General features: G+C 38.2%; 2 protein-coding genes and 1 long non-coding RNA gene across 6 annotated transcripts; 1 reads left to right on the top strand and 2 right to left on the bottom strand.

Moving 5' to 3' along the window:
* Nucleotides 1-829: 829 nt before the first annotated feature.
* LOC144649593 (uncharacterized) lies at nucleotides 830-4,361 on the bottom strand. 2 transcript variants are annotated; one of them, XR_013569916.1, is made up of 4 exons: nucleotides 4,242-4,361; nucleotides 4,007-4,154; nucleotides 1,565-1,582; nucleotides 830-1,057 (listed from the first exon to the last, which is right to left on the bottom strand). It is a non-coding gene; the product is annotated as an uncharacterized LOC144649593 (long non-coding RNA). The 2 variants fall into 2 exon arrangements; XR_013569917.1 differs by having other exon boundaries at nucleotides 4,247-4,319.
* Nucleotides 4,362-4,363: 2 nt separating this feature from the next.
* LOC144649591 (EKC/KEOPS complex subunit TP53RK-like) lies at nucleotides 4,364-6,018 on the top strand. Its single transcript, XM_078509113.1, has 2 exons — nucleotides 4,364-5,677; nucleotides 5,853-6,018. The coding sequence occupies exon 1, from the start codon at nucleotides 4,374-4,376 to the stop codon at nucleotides 5,058-5,060; it is 687 nt and encodes a 228-aa protein (XP_078365239.1). The 5' UTR covers nucleotides 4,364-4,373; the 3' UTR covers nucleotides 5,061-5,677; nucleotides 5,853-6,018.
* Nucleotides 6,019-6,029: 11 nt separating this feature from the next.
* On the bottom strand, nucleotides 6,030-18,135 carry LOC144649588 (dehydrogenase/reductase SDR family member 4-like). Of its 3 annotated transcripts, none has more exons than XM_078509109.1 (9): nucleotides 11,546-11,867; nucleotides 10,922-11,099; nucleotides 9,422-9,499; nucleotides 8,833-8,856; nucleotides 7,943-8,013; nucleotides 7,743-7,794; nucleotides 6,977-7,111; nucleotides 6,646-6,701; nucleotides 6,030-6,341 (listed from the first exon to the last, which is right to left on the bottom strand). In XM_078509109.1, exons 1-9 carry the CDS (start codon nucleotides 11,614-11,616, stop codon nucleotides 6,227-6,229), a joined length of 780 nt encoding a protein of 259 aa, XP_078365235.1. In that variant the 5' UTR covers nucleotides 11,617-11,867; the 3' UTR covers nucleotides 6,030-6,226. The 3 variants fall into 3 exon arrangements, with proteins under 3 accessions (XP_078365235.1, XP_078365234.1, XP_078365233.1); XM_078509108.1 differs by lacking the exons at nucleotides 6,646-6,701; nucleotides 6,977-7,111; nucleotides 7,743-7,794; ... (3 more) ...; nucleotides 10,922-11,099; nucleotides 11,546-11,867 and adding exons at nucleotides 14,075-14,130; nucleotides 14,334-14,468; nucleotides 15,068-15,122; ... (3 more) ...; nucleotides 17,290-17,470; nucleotides 17,978-18,135 and having other exon boundaries at nucleotides 6,082-6,341; XM_078509107.1 differs by lacking the exons at nucleotides 6,030-6,341; nucleotides 6,646-6,701; nucleotides 6,977-7,111; ... (4 more) ...; nucleotides 10,922-11,099; nucleotides 11,546-11,867 and adding exons at nucleotides 13,183-13,584; nucleotides 14,075-14,130; nucleotides 14,334-14,468; ... (4 more) ...; nucleotides 17,290-17,470; nucleotides 17,978-18,135.
* Between the last annotated feature and the right edge of the window lie 216 nt (nucleotides 18,136-18,351).

Raw genomic sequence — 18,351 nt, 5'->3', positions numbered from 1 at the left:
TTGCCACGGACTGTACGCGGTATGCTAGGGTTACGCACGTAATCAGCGTTAACGCGTTTTGAGGCTATTTTGTGCGGAGCCCCTAGAGAGAATAATCGTATTGACGTAATTCTTATAGCGCAGTTTTCACTTGAGATTCGAAAGTAAATCACATTTGCCTTGGTTTTGCGTTTACAACACTTAGTGATTGGTTCCAAAAACTTGCCTAACTTTTTCAGCCAATCAAAAGTTAAACCAATCGTGACTTGCTTGCGCATGTTTTCCCGCGCTCCGTGCCGGCTACATGTATTTGCTTCAAGTTTTGATTGGTTCACTGATTGTGTTCTTTGTGATTGGCCAGAGTGATTACGTTTTGGTCTAACAACTCTCAACTGAAAAACGCTCTAAGCAAAAGCTAATCGAAAGAAGATCAAGCGTTTTTTTGGGGGGAGGGTGATGGACTTAAATTTTGGGAGTGAAGTGGGGAGCTCATTATCACAATTCACGGTATGGTAATAAGAAGTTTGAAGCTCGAAGTTTCATGAAAACAGAATTGAAAACAGAAGATATTCCTGGCTTATATCAAATTCTGTGTCAAACCAAACACAATATCGCAGAACACCATTGCACAGAGATTTTGGTGCTCTAAAAATGTGTTATTTATTTTTATTGTATTATTATTTATTACACAGGGTCCAAAAAAGCAGGATGCACAAACAATAAAACCTTTTTGGGGAGTATGCCCTGAGCCGGTTGGGGAGGCAGGGGGTGGAGGGTGGGGGAGGCAATGTGCCTTGAAAGAAAATAGAAGCTGGACTGTGAGAATTTACATAGAGAATAAAAGCCAACATTACAAAGACAAGAACCATTTTTAATTTCAATAACAACAATGTAATCACAAGTCCGAATACAAAGCAATAGGAGTTCACAAGATCATAACCATGTCAGTTTTAATTTTTTTTTTCTTCACACCAGCAAACATACACCACACAAATTCCTTCAATATTAAATATGGCATCTTCATCGAAGAATCAATGTTGTATTGCTTTGTATCCAATCTTCAAACATCAATGATGACCTAAAAAAAAGAATGTTTAATCATTAATATGACAGATGTTACCCACCCATTTGTACATCTGCACTGCAAGAGCAAGTGCAGGCGCAACAAAAGCGTTGTCCGATAGCCGGGGCTACTGGAATGTTTGGTCGGGCTAGTGTCTTTTGATCACAAGTTGCCCGACGGACAAGCAACACTGATTTTTTCTGATGACAAACTTCCAAAATGTGCAGCACACAGTTCGTGTGAGAAAGCAAAACAATAAAGTTTTTCTTAGGTAAAAATAATGACCAAGAAAATCTAAGCGACCTAAATCAAAATTTTTAAACTTATTACATTATTGCTTTCATGGTGATAAAGCTCTCCTACCCTAATGGTGTAGAATGTTCACTAATGTTTGATGACCGCTGCCTGACTAATTCATGAAAGGGTCCTGTACTGTTTTTTTTTTTTTTTTTTAATAATGCCTATAATTACCACTAAATGTCCCTGTCAGGGCTCAACTGGAAATTCTGTTCTCTGACTTACCTTTATGTTCAATTGCCTCTGAAATGAGAAAACAAGTTGTCAGTTTCAAACTTTGGGAAACTGTTCCAAAAGATCTAAAAACTGTCTTACACTCCCTTTTACAAGCAACACCCAATCTTACTCTTCTGAATAATCTTACCTACTATTTATTATCCTTTAATATGTTTATTGTTTTCATCTATTAATTTTCCAAGGATATTTGACATTCACTCTGCACTTTTTTCCTATCCATTTTTTGTAATAAGATATGTCACGTCAGTTTTTTTGTATATGTCAGTGACCAACTCAAAAGCTTAAGCTACTTTGGTCACTAAGCACATCTCAATTTGGTTTTGTTGTACATTTTCTTTCTTTCATTTCTATATTTTCCTAGTTGATGTTATAATTTAATTGGTGCAAGATTTGTAAATTGTGCAAATAATAATAAAAAATCTGAAATCTGAATCTGTTTGTTGGCCAGAAAACCAAGAAAGTCAAGAGAGTCCAAGGGGTTACGCTTCAATCCCTTACATAAAGGGTGTTTCCGAGAAAGTTCGACATGTGCTTTATAAAGAAAACATAAAAACCACTTTCAAGCCTGTTAAAACATTGGGCAGTATCTTTAAGAAACCAAAAGGCCGCCCCACCACAAATCAGAACAAGGGAATTGTGTACAAAGTCAAATGCAAAACATGTGATTTTGCCTATGTGGGAGAGAGCAAAATATCATGGAATTCGCGCAGCGCAGAGCACAAGCCTGGCACAAGATCTAATAACGAAAGCGCAATAAGATTTCACGCGGAAACAACAGACCATGACATTCATCCGGATTATGTAGAAATTTTAGAAAGAAATGTTAACAATAGGCAACAACGCCTATTCCTAGAAGTGCTACATTATATCCAGGACATTAACTGTGTGAATGAGCATGTGCATTTCCCACAAGTTTATTTAACATTGGGAACATCCCTAGAGACCGGCAGTGTATAAAAACTTATTATGCAAAAAAAAACTGAACCAATTTTAACTCTGATGAAGGTAACAGAGAGTTACCGAAAATTCAGTTTTATACGTTTTTTACCACCCTTTTTAAACCGATTTTAAGATCAGATACAAACCAAAATTATTTTTTATTATGTCAAACACTGATCGCCCTAATAACATCGCATGCATATTTCCCCATAAATAATTCCTGTTTAAACTTCAAAACATTTCATTCAAACACCCACTGAGTTAAAATAGCTTTATTATCATAACTGGTAGCATTTACAGGAAACTAATGAGTTTATATCTATACACTTATTTATACCATGCCATAGAAAATACAGCCAATCAGAATACAGGAAAGCCGTTGTATATTCAACGGTATTCAACCCAACCTTCCCATAGTGCGCTGCGACTGTATTCTCGACGGAATTTAGTAAGCGTATTTTCTATGGCATGGTATAAAATAGTTACACAACACTTTCTCGTGGTATACTATGGAATATCCCACTTGTCACTTGTATTTTCTTGGCATACACACTCGCCTAAAGGCTCGTGTGTATACCGAGAAAATACAAGTGACTTGTGGGATATTCCATAGTATACCACTCGAAAGCGTTGCATAACTAGTGTTAATCATGTAATGAGATAAATTGATTTATGTGTATTTTGAGACGATTTGAGACCATTTCTTTGTGTGTATTTTGGGATGTTCCAAAGTATACCACTTGAAAGTGTTGCAAAAGAAGAATGTAGTCCTTTCAGTGGCCAATTATTAATCCTACCTTGGTCACTTTATTAAAATTGTAACAGGGTCTGGAAGTTGGGGGTGGGGGGGGGGGGGGGTGGACCCTGAATCATGGACCAATTTTTCATTTAATTTTCATTCCATGTGAAATTCCCATGTCAATAGTTAACCATTTTAGTGGAGATTTGTTTCATTATTGGGTAAAAAAATAATAATAATAATAAAAATTTTTACCAAAATAGTTAACAACTATTTACCAAAGTGGAGGTGGCTAGTGGTGGATATTTACCGAGCCACAAAGCAGCAAGGTAAATATCCACCATTAGCCACCGACACTACAGTGAATAGTTGTTTTAGTATATACTCAAACAGTGAGATAATAGCCCGAAAAGATCGCCAGTTGCTCAGAGGTGAATAGCAAAGTATATTCAGAGTTAGAGTAGCCAATCAGCGTGTGCCAAAAACGCTATCCACTGTCTAAGTATACACTAATAACAATATTCCATATAAAATAGGTAAATTGCTTGACTTGTCTTTAACTGAAACGCCACCCCATCCAGCAGCACATCCTTGCCTACTTCTATAGCGGACCTATTGCTAGAATGGAGTATCCCCCTCCCCAGTCCCCAACATGGCGGATATTTCAACACCGCGAAAGTGTCTCTCGAAAAACCGAACCGAAGATCTATAACTTAACTGTGGGATTTTGTCCAATTTAGCCAACAACTTACTTTTACTTTTTCCAGCGTTGACAATCTTTAGTACTCCATAACCGGTGACACAGAAGCCGGCAATCAGGAATCTCAAATCGTAGAAGTAAGGCCCAGTCCGTGAAGCGTAACTCTTGAACCTCGCGTATAAACCAGACATCTTGATGTTCTAAGATAATTCAATCAAAGGATTAAAAAGCAATAGTAATTAATGTTATACTTCGCAATTAAACACGGAAATAACGAGTACCATTACCTTACTTTATACTTCTAAAACGAGAACCACCAATACGAAGCAACAAAGATGGCGACGATCAGTGCGTACTGTGCATGCGCTCTACGAGCAAACGCTCACCGCGCTGTGCGCCGGCTCGGTTAACTTTTCAAAATGGCGTGTGCAATGGAAGATTCCACAAAATGGAACTTGCTAAAACAAGGCGCCGAAGCACGTGTCTACAAAACGGAGTTCTACAAAAAGAAGACCATAGTAAAGGAAAGATTTTCGAAATCCTACAGGCATGCCTCTCTTGATGAAAAGCTGACACATCGAAGGACCACTCAAGAGGTCCGATCGATGCTTCGATGCAGGAAAGCAGGGATTTGTACCCCCGCTGTCTACTTTGTCGATTACAGTACTCACTGCATTTACATGGAAGAGATAGAAAACTGTGTGACAACCAGAGATCACATCAACAATCTCTTGAATGCCCCGTCTGAAGAATCCGAGAAAAGTTTACAAATTCTTGCAGAGAAGATCGGCTCTTCGCTGGCAGCCATGCATAACGTGGATTGCATTCATGGCGACTTGACCACTTCAAACATCTTGATAAAGGAGGGCTATGAAAACATCATTTTGATTGACTTTGGTCTGAGCTTTATATCACTGCTGACGGAAGATAAAGGCGTCGATCTTTACGTGTTGGAAAGGGCATTCCTTAGCACCCATCCGAACACAGAACATTTATTCAAGATTATTTTGGAAAGTTACAGAAAGAAAGCAAACAAGGCTGAGGAAATCATAAAGAAATTGGATGAAGTAAGAATGCGAGGAAGAAAGAGAACAATGGTTGGGTGAACTTTCACATTGAACTTTAGTGAGGGTCCTGAAGGGGGGGGAGGGGGGAGGGTAGTATAAAATCACATTTCCCAGCCCAAATTTTTCCCAAATACCATTTCCCAGCCTATTGTTTTTTCAAATTTTCCAAATCCCATTCCCAGTTCTATTGTTTATTTGTTTGGGATTCCCAGCCCAGTGATCCAAATCCCATTTCCCCAGTGAATATTTCCCCAAATCCCAGGTTCCATTTCACCTTTTCAGGCCACTCTTTAGTCTACTTGTGTTTGAAGCTCACAAAAAAATGTAAAAATTAACTAGATAACTAAAAGTTTGGCAATCCACACACTGCAACATGTTAAGTAAAATCTTTAATCCATTTCAGTCTAATTACTCTGTAGCACATGATCACTTTCACTGAGGATGGGTCATGAGGGAGTGTTAATCAATTAGGCAGTTAAGTAAAGACACCAATTCTTGATTTTCATGTTACGTCATAAAATTCTGAAATCAAAATTCACTGGGCCTACTAAATTTTCGTTGTCATTAGACGTAAGATAAACTAAAAAATATCTTTTTGCAAATTTCCAGATCGATAGTGTCATTTGTTTTTAAAACAGAGCATTTTGAATATTTGAGTTCTCCGTCATTTGTGACATCAAGCTGAGTGCTGTGACAAAGCTGTTTTGTTTGAAAAAGGCCTTTCCTTTCCATTTTCAGCATATTGAACATTTCAGATATAATAAGTGGTGTTTATGTGAAACTGCACTAGCTCATGAGCCAGAGATTGCCGCTGTTGTAAACAGAATTGAGTTCCTGAGATGGTTTCTCTGACATCACGGCGGCCATATGTGTGTCCCTCGGCAGTACACAGTTATGGCATCTCCATACTAAGCTTTATAAATTTACGTGAAAAGGTTCGGCAAATAACTCGCAAACGGTACACTGCACAGACCAGAAACTTGGAGAAATTGTTTATCTATTTTCAAAGCTTCTTTAGTTGAATGATTTCGAATTTATTTTTTGATTGTGTGACAGAGAAAACCAGCAATAAAGTACAGAATCATATATAATTTATGTGTATTTTTTCACTCGCAAGTTAAAAACAACTAAAATCTTTTGAAGATAGTGATATTTAAGCGTCAGTGCGGAGAAGACACAGTACATTCCTCTGTTACAGTTCCAAGTCACAGTCGTGATTGCACTCCTCCAGCAATAACTAATGTTTCCCCTGTGATATAAGATGCTTCATCAGATGAAAGGAATGACACTGCTCCACCAATATCTTCTGACTCTCCTAACCTGAAAGAATCATAAAAAATGCAGAATTCATTGAAGTTCAGTAACACCAACCCTCCAAGTTAAGACCATTTTAGTCACCATGGTGACTAAAATTTTGAAGCTGGCGACTAAATTGGAATGGAGGTCACCAACCTGGCGACTAAAATTGAGAAGAAGAATTGGAAGCGCGAGCTTAATTTAGTGACTAAAATTTTTCACTGCAACCACACTTGAGCAGTTGGTGGCCAAATGGCCACTTAGGAAAAAAATAAACTTGGAGGGTTGAACACTGTAATTGTTATAATGTTTATAAGTAGGCTCTTGCCTTCTCATTGGAATACGAGTGAGTAATTGTTCCTGTAATGCTTCATTTTTCCAAATCTAAAATAAAAGAAAACATCCTGAATTAGAACAGCATGGAAATTAATGTATATCAAGTAAGTGTTTCTGGGAATAAAATTTAACCTTCAGTACTGTAATAATGTCATTTAGTATATACTAAAACAGTAGATAGCATTTCTGGAGCGTGTTTATTGGCTACTCAGTCAAACCCCGGATATCCTTTGCTATTTGGCTCGGTAAATATCCACCACTAGCCACCTCCACTTCGGTGAATAGTTGTTTTAACAAAATAAATACTTTTCATTTTTACTTACTGCTTGACTGAATCTTGTCTTGATTAAACCAGGTGCCACGCAGTTCACCCTGACCCCCATATGAGCACATTCATTGGATAAAACCTTTGTCAAACCTAGTAGAGCTGTCTTACTTATGGAGTAAGCACCTAGGCCCTAACATCAAAAAAAAAACTTAATAAGAAACTGGCACAAACTGATTCAGGTTTCAGTAAATCTGAAAAACCTTTTTCAAATAACACCCCACCCCTGCCATCACCCTGGAAAAAAATATGAAAAGTCAATTCACAAAGAACAAGTGTTTAGTTTTAGCTCCAACACATACATGTAATAGTATGTGCTGCAAAAACATTGAAACTCATATTTGTAATGATCACTGGCCTGTATAAACATTTCTCATCACAGGCAGAAAGTCATACTGATGTCATAGCATTAAGAACAGAACTGTGTAAACATCTGTTGCAATTAAGTTTAAAAACGTTGAGCCTATGCAACATGACAGAGAAGCAGAATGCATAGGATGAGATAAGGGGTGCACATGCTGATCGTGAAAAAAGATAAGAATAACATACACCAGGAATTGTGTTCTAATGTTTCCTATTTTTTTAACCACTCAGCCACATCAGAATTTTCCAAAACCCCTGCACAAAAGTAAGAAAATTGGAGCAAAACAAAAGATCTCTTGAACGCTGAAACAAATATTTCAAATGTAAAATAAAAATTAAATTCAAATGAATACCCAGGCTGCCATATACAGATTATTAGTATTATAAGTGATCATATTTACCTGCATAGGTTGAAAACCACCTATTGATGAAACAAACACCACAGATCCTCCCCTGAAACAGGCAGGTTAACACAAAACAAAAACACAAGAATATAATCACAATCTTCATTGCACATTTAAGTTCTACCTGTTTTCGCTACAATTTTAAATTTAGTGTTAAATTCTCTGGCTAGATATAATATAAAGAAGTGATTTCAAACCCTCTTTTCTCCATCAGTGGAATTACATCCTTTGCCAGAAGAAAGGCTGATTTCAAATTAACATCAAATATCTGTAATTTAATTAACAAAAACAAATTAAAAACAAACATACTCCAATAACATACTTCACTCGCATGAACATTTTACAATTGAAAGTATATAGCTTTAAGTATGCGGGTGAAAATTAGGTACCTTGGTTCAAGGTTTCTACTTGTCTCATTCTCAAACTCATTAATAATTCATCAAGTTAAAACAAAGAAAATTGTAATCGTGACAGAGGTTTGGACACCCGGTCTGAATTGACACAGATTTTTACAATTTTATTTGTCCATTTACTCCGTAATTTCTGTTTTGATTTAGAAGATATATCAAACACTTGAAACAGTGTTTCATCGGCTATCCAAACAACTCAAATTTCTTCTCAAACTCATTAATAATTCATCTAGTTAAAACAAAGGAAATCAGAACCGTGACGGAGTTTGGAAATCTGATCTTAATTAGCATAGATTTTGACGATTTTATTTTTCCGTTTTCGTTGTAGTTTTAGTTTTGATTGAGAAGATATATCAACCACTCGACAGAGTGTTTCATCACATTTCAAAACACCTCGAAGTTCGTCAAAAATACTCTGCTGCGCGTCGTTGTTTCAACTCTCTTCTCTGTGTTTGGAAATGTGATGAAAAACGCTGTCTCGTGTTTGATATATTACATCAAAAATACTTCATTGTGTGTTGTATTTTCAACTCTCTTCTCAGTGTTTGGATATCCCGATGAAACACTGTCACTCATGTTTGATATAAATATTACATCAAATAAAAAATCACAAAGTGGCAACAATGATGCTTCAGATGAGTAGAAGAAAAAAGTATTCCAAAAGGAAACCTATTTACCTTGTCCCAGGCCTCCTCTGAAACCTAAAATAACAGAATAACAAGTCAAAATTTAATTATATTATGAGATTACTAACTGAGTGGAAAGGTGGGATAGGCAATGTTTGGCTTGAAGTCACAACTCAATCAGACTAAGTACAGTGAAATCCATGCAAAATCACTGACAGCCAAATATTTTTCCATCTGTTCCGAAGCATCTTATTATCCCACCATCAGCTTGATTTTGTTGGAAAGTTGTGAAAATGTCTTTGTGAATGTTCCGAATTGTGTATGCTACATGTAACTAAACTGCTGATGTATGTGGGGCTGGATGGCCTTTTCAGGACAGGCTGTCCAGTCTTGTACACGTATACACTTGAGGACGGTATGGTTTTCAATAGGGTTTCATTGGCACAGCCACATACAGCAATATAAAGTCAGCCTGAAAAACAAGTCAATTTGCAGTTAACTATTGCTGTGTGTTATGAAAGGCATCAGTAGAAGTTCAGTTGTTGTCACTGCCATTACCATTATCGTTAGTTTACTCTCTCCCACCTTCACAAGGACATTCTTTGACAAACAAGTTTTGTTTTTAATTTACATGCAGTACCTCCAGAATTGATCCAAATGTAGGATTTGCTGCTGCGTTGGACACTAAGATGTCAATACCTCCAAAATGATTTAATGTCTGTGGATAGGAATTAGGTTCAGTTAGACCTGCTGTATGTACAGCATTATAGTTCAATAAATTATGTGGTTCCAGAAATCCATATCCATATCCATACCCACCCTAAAGAAGATGATTAGAGATTTGGAGGCAGTGAGGGTCTCAAAACCAAAATATTTAAATAAAAATATGAAGCGAAACCGGAATTTTTGGAGGGGTGGGGGGGGGGGGGTTTCAATCAAAAAACCTTCAGTCGGGAGGTATCAATGGTTATTTTCTGAAACAAGTCATTGCCAACAAAACTTTTATCTCAGGCTGTTTCTGACTGCCTTGCGTGCTTGCGTGAGAACACAGCACAATGACCCTGGACAGGCTTGAAGCTGAAGCTCTCAATATGGAGTCCAAAGCACTAACCATAAGACCACCACCCTTAGCTAGCCTCCCACAATCTCACTAATAAATTAAATGACAGGGCTTTGGGACTTGAAGATGAACACTGAACGCGAAATCATGAATATTAGGCAGTTTTCAATTGAGTGTCGTAAAACCAAAACCAAAGTAATTACTCTGGCCAATCACAAAGGACATAGACAATCCAGTGAACCAATCAAAACACGAAGCAAATACATGTAGCTGGTATGAAGCGCGGGAAAACGTGCGCGAGCTTAATCACGATTGGTTTTGGTTTTACTCCTGATTGGCTGAGAAAGTGGCACGAGATTTTTAAGCCAATCACTAAGCGTAGTAATGCAAAACCAAAGCAAAAGCAATTTACTTTCGACACTCAAGTGAAAACCGCTCTATAGGCGTGGAGATGTAAAGAACAACACAAAGGGAAAAGTCTATTCGAGCCAAGAGGTCCATATCAGGCCGTAGGTTATCCCAGTTTTCACAGTGCATGAAGTGACTAGGGGTATTTCTTCTCCTCCCTGGATGGGATATAGGATACTAGTTCATCACAGGGTTACTCCCAGCAGTGAATTTGCTGGTACCCATTTATACAACTGGGTGGATAGAGCCACTTACTGAGAGTTAAGTGTCTTGCCCAAGAACACAATACAGTGCCCCTGAGCCAGGGCCTGAACCTGGACTGCTTGATCTGGAGTCCAGTGAACTAACCATTACGCCACCATGCCGCCCACAAATGACACAGACATCTAACTAGAGCAGTAGAATTTGAGAAAATGTTTTGAGAAAGTGGTGGATCTAGGAGAGGGGGCAGGGGGGCCCGGGCCCTCACCTTATCGTTAGGCCAAACTGAGGTCCAAAGGGTTGAGAAAAATTAATTTTTTGAGAGTGGGCCCCCCTCTTTTTCCAGGGTCTGGATGTTCAGGGACCCCACTAATTAACTTATAATTACCTGAAGGTCCAGATCTGCCACTGTATTTAAATTATATCAAAACAAACCATTACTACATCTCACACAACTAAACAAAGACTGACCTCCTTGATAAGGTTCTTACGATGTTCAGGTTTTGCAACATGGCACACAACACCTTTCACAGTACAACCTGGTTCCTCCAACTTGGCAACTGTGTCAGTAACTTTGTCTTGTTTACGACTGCTGATCATAACTTTAGCCCCATCCCGAGCAAGCTGTTTGGCAATTGCAAACCCGATCCTAAGAAAAAATAATGTTTTACATATTAACACTAAGAAGGAAAATAAATTAAAATGGTTTGGTTACTCATGAAAAAATACAGTTTGTTTGAGCAGGGGTGGCAAATTAGGAACTGTATAGAGAATCATCACTACCCCCCCCCCCCAGCCACTTCTAAAAACACCCACGACCCCCCCCCCCACGCCCCACCCCAGGCCCACAGATAAATATTTGGTGAATCTCCAAATTAAATTTTATTTTGTTAAAATCTCCGCAATTCCAGCACTTCCTTAAATATACGTTTAGTCAACTGCCTAGAGGTGGATAATGGCACGTTAAACCGTCCTCGAATTTTAACTTATTTAAGCTTATAGACTGTGCAAATATTAGAAATAGAAAAATATAGTTTCAACATCGCATTCATCGAATACACAAGCACAAAAGAATACATGATCTTTTTAACTCACCCTTCTGTAGATGCCGTAACAACTGCAACTTTTCCTTCTAGTCTGCGACTTGCCGCTGCAGTAGAGCTCATTCTTTATATTGCCCTTAAAGTTCCAGAAAACAACATCCTCCAACACCGAAGGGTCATGTTCCAGGCGTTCTCCGGTTCTGCCGTTTTCCTCGCGGGACTGGAAATGAGCCAACAACTTTGGCCCTCACCCATCCCCGTTCAAACGTACTTGCGTTTAGTACTCGTTCCATCTTACGAAGTATTAGGAAATGACATAACGAGAGCTCTCGAAAACAGCCTGACAACGTTTGTCGATATTTAGACTGCCAAATAGCTTCACTGGGGGGACACAATTTTCTGTGTTCCCGACCGTACCCCTGTAAGTGTGACAGATTTGCAGAATATTTCGTGACCGACTTCGTGACCTGATTTCGTGACAGTAAAGATGACACGTGATCATGATCATGCAGATTTCAGAGTGTTGACCTGGTAAGAACTTTGTCCTTTGCTGTGTTTCTTCACAAGTAAAAATGCGGGGACGAAAGAGAGCAATGGTTGGGTGAACTTTCACATTGAACTTTAGTGAGGGTGTCATGTTGCTGTACAAAGAACGCTTAGAACCCGTTAGAAACATTCAATTACCTTTTTGTTTTCTTAAAATGTAGCTTTGTTTCGTTTTGATTGCGTGATTTTAAATTATCCTTTTTTGGCTAGCCGCACAGAGTTGTTTCAATTTAGTTTCCTTTACGTCATAGAAGTTTATTAGGTCTTTTTCCACGCGAACATTTCAGTTTAAGGAGTTGTCCCTGGAGTAAAGAGGAGTTTTATAGGAGTCTTTCGGAGTTTTTTACAACTTGGAGTTTTCTCACCCCCGGAGTCAAGATCAGACGTAAGTCACGATCGTTAGTTTATATTAGTTTTTGTCGTGCTTTCTGTTGTCAAATTGTATTTAGCTCGTTTCTTTAGCTTAGACAATCGTGCTTTTCTTTTTAGTTTTTACCGCAAGTGTTGTAACAAGTCGGCTAGCCTGAATCCCGAATAAGTGGAATTAACGTGTTTTAGAGTCTACTGTCCGTCCTGTACATCACTGTGGTTGACCTGGCGAACCCAATTACGCTACACCCCGTGTCTGCCGTGCTGGGAACGCGACAGAGGGTCCTGAAGAGGGGGTGGGGGGCGGGGTATAAAATCCCATTTTCCAGCCCAAATTTTGCCCAAATCCCATTTCCCAGCCTATTGTTTTTTTCCAACTTTCCAAATCCCAGTCCCAGTTCTATTGTTTATTTGCTTGTGACTTCCAGTCCCTGTGACCCAAATCTCATTTTCACAGTGAAAGGGGTGTCGAATAGGAATTTGTGAGACGGCGAGACTGATATCTTTTCTGCTAGCCCAAGACCTTTTTAGCCTTGCAAAAGAAATAAGTCTCCTAGAAGGCATCAAAGAAAAATTTAAGACGACAAGACCCCTGAAATTTGGCCAAATTTTTTGGAGACGTGCATTTTTTGAAGGACCATTCACCATCCATAGTGAACATTTACCCAAATCCCAGGTTCCCATTTCACCTTTTTGGGCCCCTCTTTAGTGTACTTGTGTTTAAAGCTCACAAAAAAATGTAAAAATTAGCTAACTAAAAGTAGGCACACTGCAACATGTTAAGTAAAATATTTAATCCATTTCAGTCTAATTTGTACTCTGTAACAGGTTAAATCAACTCTGAAGCATGTGATCATTGTCACTGAGGATGGGTCGTGATGGAGTGTTGATCAATAACGCAGTTTAGTAAAGACACCAATAAAGTACAGAATCATATATAATTTACATGTATTTTTTCACTCGCAAGTTAAAAACAACTAAAATCTTTTGAAGATAGTGATATTAAAGTGTCAGTGCAAAGAAGACACTGTATGTTCCTCTGTTCTATTAGCTTCAGTCAGTCACAGTCGTGATTGCATTCCTCCAGCAATAACTAATGTTTCCCCAGTGATATACGATGCTTCATCAGATGAAAGGAACGACACTGCTCCACCAATGTCTTCTGACTCTCCCAGCCTGAAAGAATTTCAAAAAAATGCACAATTATTTATGGCAGGAACAAAATTGAAGAAATTGTGATCATTGGGACAGTCATACGTTATTGCGGTTTTCAGTGATATGCGAACTCTGAAATTCAATCCTTTAATAACCAACGGTTTACTCTTTTTGCTGCTGTCAATCATCTTAGTGGCCCTCTGGAGAAACAGAGGTTCGCTTCAACCAGGTCAAAAGGTCACTATCAGTTGTGATTGGAGAATATTTTGATCCATTTTGTTTGTTTCTGTTTTTCATGATTGGTTGGCTGTCACAATAGTTATGATTGATGGCAACAAACAAAGCAATTGTTAGTTGGAATTTGAATTTCAGAGTTCACATATCACTGAAAACCGCAATAACAATTTACCATAGTTCCTTAGAGAGATGATTGTTCATTGAAGTTCAGTAACACTGTCAGTAATATAATATTATATAATGTAACATTTGGTGGTTGAAAGTAGGCTCTCACCTTCTCATTGGAATATGAGTGAGTGCTTGTTCCTGTAATGCTTCATTTTTCCAAAGCTGAAATAAAAGAAGACATCCAACTTAGAACAGCATGGAAATTAATTAATTATTTGTGAAAGTCAATGAATAAAATTTCACACATAAAACTAAAAAAATTAAAGTACCGGTAATTAAATAGTTAATGCTTTGGGGAAAATGTAACCTTCAGTACTGTAATAAGTTGTTACTATTTTACAGGGTCAATGTTCCTTTTTACTTACTGCTTCACTGAATCTTGTCTTGATGATGCCAGGTGCCACACAGTTCACCCTGACCCCCATATGAGCACATTCATTGGATAAAACCTTTGTCAAACCTAGTAGAGCTGTCTTGCTGATGGAGTAAGCACCTAGGCCCTAAAACCAAAAGAAAAACCTAATAAGAGACTGACACAAGTTGATTCAGGTTTCCCACTTAAAACCAAATCTGACACTGCACCCCTGCCATCACCCTGAAAAAAGGGTGAAAAGTCAATTCACAAGGAACAAGTGTTCAGTTTTAGCACCTACATGCCACAAAACATTGAAACTCATGTTTGTAATATGAAATGATCACTAGCCTACATAAACATTTCTTGTCACAGGCAAAAATATCATCATGATACTGATGTCATAGCGTTAGTCACAGAACTGTGTAAACATCTGTTGCAAATAAGTTTAAAAGCGTTGAGCCTATGCAACATGACAGAAAAGCAGAATGCATAGGATAAGAAAAGGGGTGCACATGCTGAATAAAGATAAGATTAACAACACCAGAAATTATGTTCTATGTTTCCTATTTTTTATAACCACTCAGCCACATCAGAATTTTCCAAAACCCCTGCACAAAAGTAAGAAAATTGGAGCAAAACAAAAGATCTCTTGAATGCTGAAACAAATATTTCAAATGTAAAATAAAATTCAAATGATTACCCAGGCTGCCATATACAGATAATATTATAAGTGATCAAATTTACCTGCATTGACGGTTGAAGACCACCTATTGATGAAACAAATACCACAGATCCTCCCCTGAAACAGGCAGGTTAACACAAATTCAAAAACACAAAAAACGGATCACAATCTTCATTGCACATTTAAGTTCTACCTGTTTTCGCTACAAATTTAAATTTAGTGTTAAATTCTCTGGCTAGATATAATGTAAAGAAGTGATTTCAAACCCTCTTTTCTCCATCAGTGAAATTACATCCTTAGCCAGAAGAAAGGCTGATTTCAAATTAACATCAAATATCTGTAATTTAATTAACAAAAACAGATTAAAAACAACATACTCCAATAACAAGCTTCACTCGCATGAAAATTTTATGAAGCCGTAGATAGCTTTTAGTTAGTATGCAGGTGAAAATAAGGTATCCTGGTCCAAAGTTTCTTCTCTTCTCAATCAAAATGTAAATCACAACGTGGCAACAATGATGCTTCAGATGAGTGGAAGGAAAAAGTATTTCAAAAAAAACCTCTTTACCTTGTCCCAGGCCTCCTCTGAAACCTAAAATAACAGAATAACAACTCAAACTTTACTTATATTATGAGATTACTAACTGAGTGGAAAGGTGGGATAGGCAATGTTTGGCTTGAAGTCAAGACTCAATCAGACCAAGTACAGTGAAATCCATGCAAAATTACTGACAGCCAAATATTTTCCCATCTGTTCCCAACTAGTGAATGTTCTGGATTGTGTATGCTACAGGTAACTAAACTGCTGATGTGTGGGGGGCTGGATGGCCTTTTCAGGACAGGTGAACTCATAGTCAAGTCAAGTCAACTTTATTTAGGCAGGGTGGCCGAATCAGCACTTGGCTGGTATCAACAGAGGCCCTGCATAAATTATGACTACATATACATGCCAACCCCCCTCCAGCCTTGTACACATAACCTCGAGGATGATATTGTTTTCTATAGGATTTCATTGGCACAGCCATATACAGCAATATAAAGTCAGCTTGAAAAACCAGTCAATTTATGGTTAACTATTAAGTACTGTGTGTTATGAAAGGCAAAGGAATTGATCAGTAGTAGCTCAGTTCAGTCAGATGTTGTCGTTGCCATTACCATTATCATCAGTTTAATCCCACCCTGACCTTCACAAGGATAACTTATTCGGGTTATCCTTCGTCCTTTATAACATCAAGCATTGTAAGGTTTTGGACAAACAATTTTTGTTTTAATTTACATACATCCAGAATTGATCCAAATGTAGGATTTGCTGCTGCGTTGGACACTAAGATGTCAATACCTCCAAAATGATTCAATGTCTGTTGGAAAGGAATTAGACTCAGTTAGACCTGCTGTAAATAAAATGACTGTTTAAAAACTGGTTTCCCTATAAGCAGTCAGCATTGGTTCAATACATTATGTGGTTCCAGAAATCCATATCCATATCCATACCCTCCATACCCACCCTAAACTGAGAAGATGATTTGAGATTATTGGAGGCAGTAAGGGTCTCAAAACCAAAATATTTAAATAAAAATATGAAGCTAAACCAGAATGTTTGGAGGGGTGGGTTCAATCAACAAACCTTCAGTCAGGAGGTATGGTTATTTTCTGAAACAAATCATTGCCAACAAAACTTTTATGTCAGGCTGTTTCTGACTGCCTTGTGTGCTTGCATGAGAACACAGTACAATGACCCTGGACAGGGCTTGAAGCTAAACCTCTCAATGTGGAGTCCAGAACACTAACCATTAGGCCACCACCCCTAGCCTCCCACATCTTAGAAAAATCTCACTAATAAATGACAGGGCTCTGGAATTTGAAAATGAATACTGAACAAGAAATCACGAACATCATAGGATGGAAATTCTATAGAACAATACAGGGAAAAGAGTCTGCATTCGAGCCAAGAGGCCCATATCAGGCAGTACCTTTCCCAGTTTTCATAGCATGAAGTGACTAGGAGTACTTATTTCTAATCCCCACTGGTATACCTGCCAACTTTTTCTGGGTCAAAGGCATGAGATTTTTATCCTCAGACTGCTAGGATTTCCAGAGATGACACACCCATTTCCGAAGATTCCCGAGGACATCCGAAGTATTCCAAAGACGTTCCGAACATATCCCGAACACAGTCCCAGGCCGTGTTTTGCTAAACACGAAGGGATGAAGGGATCATGGATTATATTTATTATATAATTTAAACAAACCGTACAATACTTCACACAATTAAACAAAGAGTTACCTCTTTGATAAGGTTCTTACGATGTTCAGGTTTAGCAACATGGCACACAACACCTTTTACAGTACAACCTGGTTCCTTCTCCAACTTGGCAACAGTTTCTGTGACTTTATCTTGTTTACGACTGCTGATCATAACTTTAGCCCCATCCCGAGCAAGCTGTTTGGCAATTGCAAACCCTATCCTAAGAAAAAAATAATATGTTTAACCTAACACTGAAATGCAAAAAAAAATTAAAATGGTTTGGTTACTCGAGGAAACAATACAAGTTGTGTGGCAAATAAGAAGCAGGTGTGGCAAATAAGAAGCTGTCTATGACTTGTGATTTTTGCAAAAATGAGAATGTAATACATGTGTAGAATGAATTTTAAACGATGGTTAAAACAGAAACATCACTACCCACTCCCCCTCTCAACCACACATAACCCACCCCACCCCAGGCCCACAGATAAATATTTGGTGAATCTCCAAATTAAATTTTATTTCGCTAAAATCTCCACAATTCCAGTATTTCCTTCAACATTCGTTTAGTCAACTGCCTAGAGGTGGATAACAGCACGTTAAACTGTCCTCGAATTTCAACTTATAATTAGCTTATAGACTGTGCAAATATTACTTATAGAAATAGAAAAGTAGTTTCAACATCGCAGAATAAACAAGCTTAAAAGAAGACATGATCTTTTTAACTCACCCTTCTGTAGATGCCGTAACAACTGCAACTTTTCCTTCAAGTCTGCGACTTGCTGCTGCAGTAGAGCTCATTCTTATTGCCCTCAAAGTTCCAGAAAACAACATCCTCCTACACCGAAGTGTCATGTTTCAGGCGTTCTACGGTTCTGCCTATTTCCCCCGGGACTGGAAATGAGCCGACAACTTGGGTCCTCGCCCACCCCCGGTTCAAAAAGCGTTCAAAATACATGTATATGTGTTTCGTACTTGTTTCATCTTACGAGGTTATAGGAAATCACATAATAAGAGTTCTCAAAAATATTCTGACAACGTTTGTCGATATTAAGACAACCCAATAGCCTCAGTGGGGGACACAATTTTCAGTGTTCCAACCGT

This window comes from Oculina patagonica, chromosome 4, assembly GCF_052425735.1.
Source record: "Oculina patagonica isolate OP01 chromosome 4, crgOcupat, whole genome shotgun sequence".
NCBI lineage: Eukaryota > Metazoa > Cnidaria > Anthozoa > Scleractinia > Oculinidae > Oculina > Oculina patagonica.
This window is presented reverse-complemented; position numbering and strand designations above follow the sequence as displayed.